This window comes from Gavialis gangeticus, unplaced genomic scaffold (assembly GCF_001723915.1).
Source record: "Gavialis gangeticus isolate Ggan-Ray unplaced genomic scaffold, GavGan_comp1, whole genome shotgun sequence".
Classification (NCBI taxonomy): Eukaryota; Metazoa; Chordata; order Crocodylia; family Gavialidae; genus Gavialis; species Gavialis gangeticus.
The window spans coordinates 168,844,237-168,852,091 of record NW_017729032.1 but is presented as its reverse complement, the minus strand read 5'-3'; the positions used below and the strand labels follow the sequence as shown (position 1 = coordinate 168,852,091).

The 7,855-nt window shown below is 40.9% G+C and overlaps 1 protein-coding gene across 3 annotated transcripts in view; it reads left to right on the top strand.

The window, feature by feature from the left end:
* The first annotated feature begins 3,640 nt into the window (after positions 1-3,640).
* Positions 3,641-7,855, top strand: part of PNPLA4 (patatin like phospholipase domain containing 4) — a 47,353-nt gene continuing 43,138 nt past the window's right edge. Inside the window, exons 1-4 of one of the 3 annotated variants that reach the window (XM_019525346.1) lie at positions 3,641-3,712; positions 4,841-4,924; positions 6,302-6,615; positions 7,435-7,561. In XM_019525346.1, coding sequence (XP_019380891.1) covers positions 6,457-6,615; positions 7,435-7,561 — 286 coding nt within the window. In that variant the 5' untranslated portion in view covers positions 3,641-3,712; positions 4,841-4,924; positions 6,302-6,456. Of the gene's footprint in view, positions 3,713-4,840; positions 4,985-6,301; positions 6,616-7,434; positions 7,562-7,855 lie in introns of all 3 variants that reach the window. The other 2 variants (XM_019525347.1, XM_019525348.1) reach the window with 2 other exon arrangements.

Genomic DNA, 7,855 nt, shown 5'->3' with positions numbered 1-7,855 from the left:
GGGAGTGGAGGGCTGGCCTAACAGCAGGGGGAACAGGTGTCAGGATGGTAGGCACAGGGAAGGGGACAGGCAGCAGGGGGCAAGTTACCAGGCAGAGTTACGGGATGGGCAGTGGGCAGGCAGGGAGGGCAAAGTACAGGGGTCTGGCCTCTCTCCCCCTGCTGCTGCTTTCCTCACCATAGCAGGGGAGGGTAAATTTAAGATGCAGATCCACTAATTTGATCCTATACATGAAAAATTGTAACAAATTTATAATTTTCCATGTATAGAATCTAATTACTGGGGGTGAGGGGGAAGGGGGTAAAATTTAGAGTCATTTTGGATTTGGTTAAATATGGTATATGCTTCATTCTACAAATATTTACTATAAATACTAGGGTTCATTATCATAGCTACCTCCATACTAGTCACAACAGTAAGCAGTACACTTGCTACAAGTGCTAAGGCTACACCTGGTATTATTAGGCTTCATGTTTTGAACTTGATCAAGAAACAAGTTAAGTGACTAGGAGCCCAACTTGAAGCCCGTTCAAGTCAAAAACTTCCATGTATTTGAATGGCCTTTGAGTCAGGTCTCACCAGTATCAGGTAAGTTGTCAAAGCATATGCAGTTTTAGGGCCAGAATCTGATTCTCTTCTTCCATTAACAATCCATTGATTTCAAAAGAAACAAATACCATATTTACTTGAATCCAAGCTGCGTCCCTCCAACCTCTTCCACATGGAGTGTGGGGGGAGAAGCCCCTTATCTTGGATTTTAGTACAAGGAGGGGGGCAAGTGGGTGCTGAGGCCCCAGGTCCTCCCTCCCACCTGTTCTCCTTGCCTTTCCTCACAGTATATCAAAAGGCACAACTGAAGTTAGTAAGCTAGGCTGCCTATACATTTGCTTGGAAGCTGGTGGGTGGGGGTGTTTTAATTAGAGCAGTTCCTGGGCAGCCGCTCTAATTAAAATGCTTGACCATCATATGTATTAAGTCCCTGTACATTTAAAAATGGCTTCAGGATGCTGTATCTAAACTTCACTTGACAAGGTTTAGTTAAAGAGCCCCCTGGCCATATTAAAATATGTAGGGGCTTAATTCACATGACGCTGCAGCAATGCGGCAGCATTCTAATTAGAACATGGAACAGACTCAGTTAATCGAATCCACTCCAACATGTTCTAATTAGAACACCAAGAAGCATGTGTATAGGCAGCCCTAGTGTAAGTCTTTTGATGAACTTTACTAAAAACAATGGATTTGCATTGGAGTTATACTGTGATCAATCACACCTGATGTTTGCAATCATAGCATCTTACTGATAAATCTGCACTTAGGGAAGAACACAGCAAACAAATATTTAATTGAAGAAAAAAAACACAAACAAAAAACCCAACAACAAAAAAAAGCTCTTTTCTTAGTCTCAAACAACAATGTCAGATACACAACTATGATGGTTTATTGTTCCCAGAAAGGGATGTAACTTAATGACAGCTTTAGATCTGTCTTTGTTACTTGCATAAAAGCAAGTCTGACTCATGAACCAGATTTTTCTTAAATGCTTCTAAATTCTTCCTTCTTAAATAAGCACTCTTTATTCCACTTAGAATAAATGTGTTCTGATAATTAAATTCCCTTTCCCCTCAAACATCATTTTAACTTAAAAACTGACATGACATACAAGTCATCACATGAAATAAAAATTATGCCAGCTCATTAGTTTCAGCATGAACAATCCATAAAATAATATATATTGGAATGCAACAGCCAAGAATTTCTTAGGGGGAGAGCTTGTATTGGATCAACTGTACAGTTGAACTAGAGTTAGATAAACTTTCAGATGCAAGACTTTTTTCATCAAGTCAGATGAGTTTGCAGGGCTAGCACAAATATGAAGTAGTTATACATATATTTGCCATTGAAGTTAGCATGTGTGAGGTTGAATGAGGATAAAATGTACTTTAAAAAACATCCAAAAAGTAAAAGCCACCATTTGCAGTAGTCTTCCCACTCCTGAATTCAGTGAGGAAAGCTGGCAAAACTATGACAGCCCACTTCTGATCTGCCTACTCTGCCTCACATATCTGACATGGCCTTTGGTTCAAGCTGCAGTGAAAATGTTATTGAAGTTCCAGTGGTGGAGTTAATTTCTACCCTCACCCACACGCATGTAATCCATTACATTGGCTCCAGGAGCCTTAAACCTTCACACACAAGTCGGAGAGGAGACATAGCTGCTATTCAATGTACAGTTTCAGCCCTGAAACAGCGACTTTGTAGCTTACTATTTCAGGGAGGTTGTTTCCTTTGTCTGGTTTTATCCAGTAACTGTTAAATGTCATCCTGGAAGTAGAGCCCAGCACTTAGGTCTACCCCTTTCTTGGTAAAATTATTCTTAATTTTCTGAAACAGTCCTGACTTCAGGGCCATTGTGTGATCCCTCCTGAAATACTAGTTTTGTCACAAATAAGCAAAATTGGTCCCGACTCAGCCAAATCCCCTTCCCAAACATTTTTTAAGATGCAAAACAAATTAGTCGGCATGTAGTGAGGCAAGGGGTTTTTGCGATGTCTTTTACTGGACCAGCTGCAGAGATGTTGCTGGAGAGATGTTGGACAACCTTTAAGCATAAGGGGCCCTTTGTCAAGTAGCACTATAGGAACAGATTTGCTTCTGTTGAGGCAGACCTGTTTCTGTTGTCACTTTTCAGGCCAAACAGGGAAGTGTCTGGTGAGTTAGGGACCTCTGTTGGCATCACGGTTTTGAACTTTGGAGCCTGAAGCTTACTTAAGTCCATTTTTGACTGTGGCCCTTATTCCAAAAGGTCACATCTACATGGCGCAAGGCACTGTGGTGCTGAGGAACACCAAGGTGAAGCAGTAATGCCATGTTAGAATTTCACCCTGGGAATTGAATTAAATATGGCACAACATGGCAGCCCGTATCGCCCCCTCTTATAATCGGGTTCAAATGACAATGTAGAGGGTCAATGGCAGACTTTATTCAATGGGGTGGGGGGGGAAGAAAGATGCCATCTAGATTTTTGCTGCCCAAGTAGGTTCATTTGAAGCAAGCAGCCTGAACTTATTTCACAGCTAGGCACCTGGCCCCAAATAAAGCCAAAAATCTCTTTCCCTCCAAAATGGCAAGTGGATTACAAGGGAACCCTAGGTAAGGACAGACTTCTGCTTATAGTAAGAAACATAACCCAGGGATCTTACATTTTTCTCTGATTAAAAAAAAAACAACCCAATTTTCAAGTTAAAAAAAGTAACCACAAATCCCCATTGTTCCATGATCGATATGAAACGCCTCTAATGCATAATGTATATATAGCGGTGTTTCATGTTGATCATGGAAAAATGGGGATTTTGGGTTACTACTTTTAACCCAAAAATTGGCGATTTTTTTTTTTAAACCAGAGAAAACCTGGATCCCTGATAAGGATGCTCCCAAGTGGTACAGCTGGGGGGGCAAGGGAAGTTGTGCTTCAAGACTCGTGTCAACAGACGCGTCTTTCCTGGGTGCCAGGGCAGGCAAAGAAACTCTTGTCCCTGCGCATGTGCACGAAGCAGCTGGAAACACCACCCCCCTCCGCGTTCCGTTGCTGCCGGTTACAACTGTCCCTGCGCGCGCGTGCGCACACACTCGCGATCTCGCGGGGTTTCGGGGAGGCGGGACGGCTGGCTGGGCGCGGGAGGTGCCTCTGCTCGAGATCCTAGAACACTAGGTACGTCGCAAGCCCGGGTGCTCAGCCTGTGGGGCGGGGACGACTGTTGCCGGGAGACGACCCCTCCCACTGGTAGAAGCGCTGCGTCACGCGGAGGGAGGAGGGAGTGCGCCTGCTCGCTGAAGGCCCCGGCCGTTACCAACCTCCTGCGCGGTTTCCTAGCAACCGTCCCTCCCCTCCCCGCTTGGTAGGGGTCGCTGTTAGCGGCTCTGCTCTGCGCTGCTGTCCTCTGCTCTTCAGCGGGGCTCCCACAGACAGAGGGGACAGGGGCGCCGCCCCCTGCCCCAGCCCCAGCCCCCTGGCTATGGGAGGCTTCCAGCTGCTGCCACCCAGACTAAATGTCCCTAACCTGGTAACTGTGCCAGAAGGGCCTTTTCAGTGAGGCTGGATCATGCCCATAGTCTGGGGGGCTGTATTTATTACCGATAAATTGGGCACGTCTACACAAGACACTATGGTGCAGTTGTTACTGAACATTTATTTAGTACTAAATAAATGGACAGTAACCAGAGTTACTGTGCAGTAGCACTACCAAGCATCTTTTAAGTTATGCTACTGTGCAGTAGCTTAATACTGCACAGTAGTGTGTTGGCACTGTCTGTGCTGTGCCATGCTACTGCGCAGGATTTTTTGGCTACTGTGCAATCAGTATCTTGGGTAGATGGACCCACTGATTACTGGGTAGCTCTGAAAATGTCTGTGCCTAGGAACCCTGCTACATGTTCAAATTAAAGCTGGATAGAAACCAGGTATACAGTTGTTACACTTCTTTTCAGGGGTGTAAGTTGTAGCCATGTTGGTCTAAGGACATAGGCAGACAGGTAAATCCAATATCTTTTATTAAATCAACTCACATAGTTGGAAAAATTCTTCGTACATATTTTTCAAGCACTAACTTTATAGATAGCTGGATCTTGATTGGATAGTCATTTTTATCACATGATAAGCACCTTGCTGCATATGTGGCTGATCTACATTTTTTGTGTGATTAACCAGTTAATTGTGTGATTATTACTGTGCATGTGTGGATGGTTGAAAATTATTGCACAATTAACCAGTTAATCATGTTATAGATGTCATGTGTAGCAGGGACCTAACATACCACCGTCTTGCAAATTCCTGATTTAGGCTCAGATGCCATGAATAGTCTGCATGTGAACATTGAGTTCAAGTCAGTGGGACTACTGGTGGAAAGAAGCTCAGCAAATGGAGGTTTGCAGGATTGGTGCCCTTTCCCCCCCCTAATTAAAATTGTATTTTCAGTGTTTTAAGGTAAATTTTGTGTGTAGCCATGGCAGTCCAGAAATTGTGTGACAAGCAAGAATTTCTTAGAGTGATATCTTTGATTGGACCAATTATCGTTGGGATGAAGTTAGAAAAGCTTTCAAATGCATGCCTTGCTTTGTCTGTGATCCCAGGAAGCCAAGCTATTTTAAACTTCTTGTAAAATATATTTTAAATGCCACATTGAAACAATGAAAATGATTTTTAACATTTAGAAACAATGTATTACAGTTTGCAGGCAGAGGTCTTGTATGCATTCTAAATTGTTGACTGCTGACAAAATCTTAAAATACAGTGTTTTGCTACAAAAAAGTCAGAGTGCTTGCTTGCCATGTAAGAATAATGTGGTTATGAAGAAGTGAAATAAGCAAAGATTTTTGCTTTTTCACTTTTGCATAAGCTCATCACCAGAATAGATGATAACTCTTGCAAATGATCAACTGTTTCATCTATGTTTAGGTGGGCTAGAAAGGCTGCTTAAGCTGCTTTCTGTTCTCAGAAGACAGAACCAGGAGCAATGGTCTCAAGTTGCAGCAAGGGAGGTTTAAGTTGGATATTAGGGTGGTGAAGCACTGAAACAGTTTATCCAGAGTGGTGATAGAATCGTCATCTTCCGAGGTTTTTAAGACCTGGCTAGACAAAGCCTTGGCTGGGGTGTAGGGATGTACTTTGAGGAGGGGATTAGACTAGATGACCTCCTGAGGTCCCTTCCAACCCTAATTTTCTATGGTTCTGTGATCTTTAGATAGCTTGACAGATTCTACAGGGGGTACCTTTTTAAGCTGAGAAGTAATGCGTGAATTCCAATATGACCATTAGTATTATGTTTATACATCTGGAGATGACTGCTAAACAAAGACTTTGGCTAATATGTCATCTGTTAATCAGTTGGACTGGCTTCAATTAACTAGTAACACCATATTGATAATCTGTCCCAGTGACTAACCAGATTTTGCTGTAGCTATAATGAGCCTTTCTTGTGCTTTTCAGTTTTTGTTTTTAAGTTTTGCTTGGCCCTGGTTAGTTTGAAGCATGAACTTTATGGACTTAAGCATAAAGCAGTGAGTTTATGAAGGTATATAAAAATACTGACCAGCTCATGGCAGTTTAGGAACCAGAGAAATTACAGAGAGCCAGTTGAAGTTTCCTTGCTATTGCCTATAGGTGCTTCATTTCTGGAGTAAATATTTCTACAAGTGTTAATATAATCCCAAAGAAATATGGATCTCATTGCAGAATTAGGGCCTTACTGTGGAACTATATTTTGATCACTTAATCTGTACCTTTTTTAATGTTTTTAACTAGGCGAGTGGTTTGTTATTGGATGGTAGGAAGTGTGCCTTATGATCCATGTCTAACAGCAAAGTCATTCATATGTCTGTGGCAGTAAGATGACCCTGCTCCAAATACATTCATTTTAAGTTCTGTATCATCTGGAAATACAAGCTGCTTTGCAGAGGATGTGGGCCACTAAAAGAATATGTAATACTCAAAGGCAATGGATTAAACTGAAAGAAGGTAGACTTCATGGCTGCATACTTCTAAAATGTCAGCAGTTTCGGACTGGTGTTTTGAACTACAGCAGTCTAAAAACCACACGTTTTAAATCCACGTGTAGTGTAAGTATCTTTTTTTATTCTTTCTATAGTGCTATAGGCATGGATGCTGCTCTTCCACCTAGAGACCAGTTCCTTTAGAACTTACAGTCCCAAATTTGATCATTTGCCTGCAATCTTGAATTGAGGACCACCTATATGAGTAAAAACCTGAATTGCTGATTTTGACACTAATTTAGTTAAATGACTGAAAGAATAGGGAAGGGAGGTAACAGAAGACATTGGTGTTCCCCACTTCTTGCAGTTTGAAGGGGTTTTTTTTCCTCTTAAAATAGATGTACAGTGTACTTGATCACTAGTGGACGACTAACTAGATAATGCTCTCTTAAGAACTCATTTTAAAGTGATATACTAAAAAATTTCTTCAGTGTATGTGGGTATGAAACATGCAGTAGAAAAAAAGGTGAAGACTAGTAAGGCAGGATCAGAGCAGAACAGATCTCCGAATAGATGAAATCCAGGGTAGAGGGAAATGTCAGTTTAAATTTTACAATTCAGCCCCTGTTAGAGGCAGAATGTACTCTACCTGAGTTTAGGCACCTAATTCAGAATAATATATTTTTTTAAAAGCAAGCAATGTATTGGTAAACCAGCATTCAATAATATAATACTTGAACCTGCTAAGTGCCCACAAATGTACAAGATGTGGAACTTTTCTTTCTCTTTCTAAAAAAAATGTCTTCAGCAAATTACAAAGGATTCAGTTACCTCCTGTTCAGATACTTGTTCGAAGTATTTCAGCAAAAAATAAGTTAAGGTTTTCCTGAACCCATTTCTTTTGTTCTTCCTTCAAAAGATTAACTCTTGATTCTATGGATATAGATTTTCTGGGGAAAGGATGAACAGATGATAATGGACATGATGGCAACTGTTAATGCAGAGGGAGTTAAAATAGCATCTGGAAAGGGTCCCAAGGAACAATGTGATGAAAAACAACATATACTGAAAGGTATCTTTTATTTCTTGTCAGGTTATTCTAATATGGATTCATGTGTTTTGCAAACAGGTTGGTTCTGTAAAAAGTTGACAGTAATCACTCATACTGCTAAGTGTTTTTTAGTTTTTAACAGTTCTTTTTAGAAATTATGAAGAGGTGAAAAGCAGGGTAAAAATCAGGAAAATGACAGTTTATAAAAATAAAATTTAACATGGGAGAACCTGGATGTATGGTAACTATATATATATATATATATATATATATATATATATATATATATATATATATATATATATATATATATAT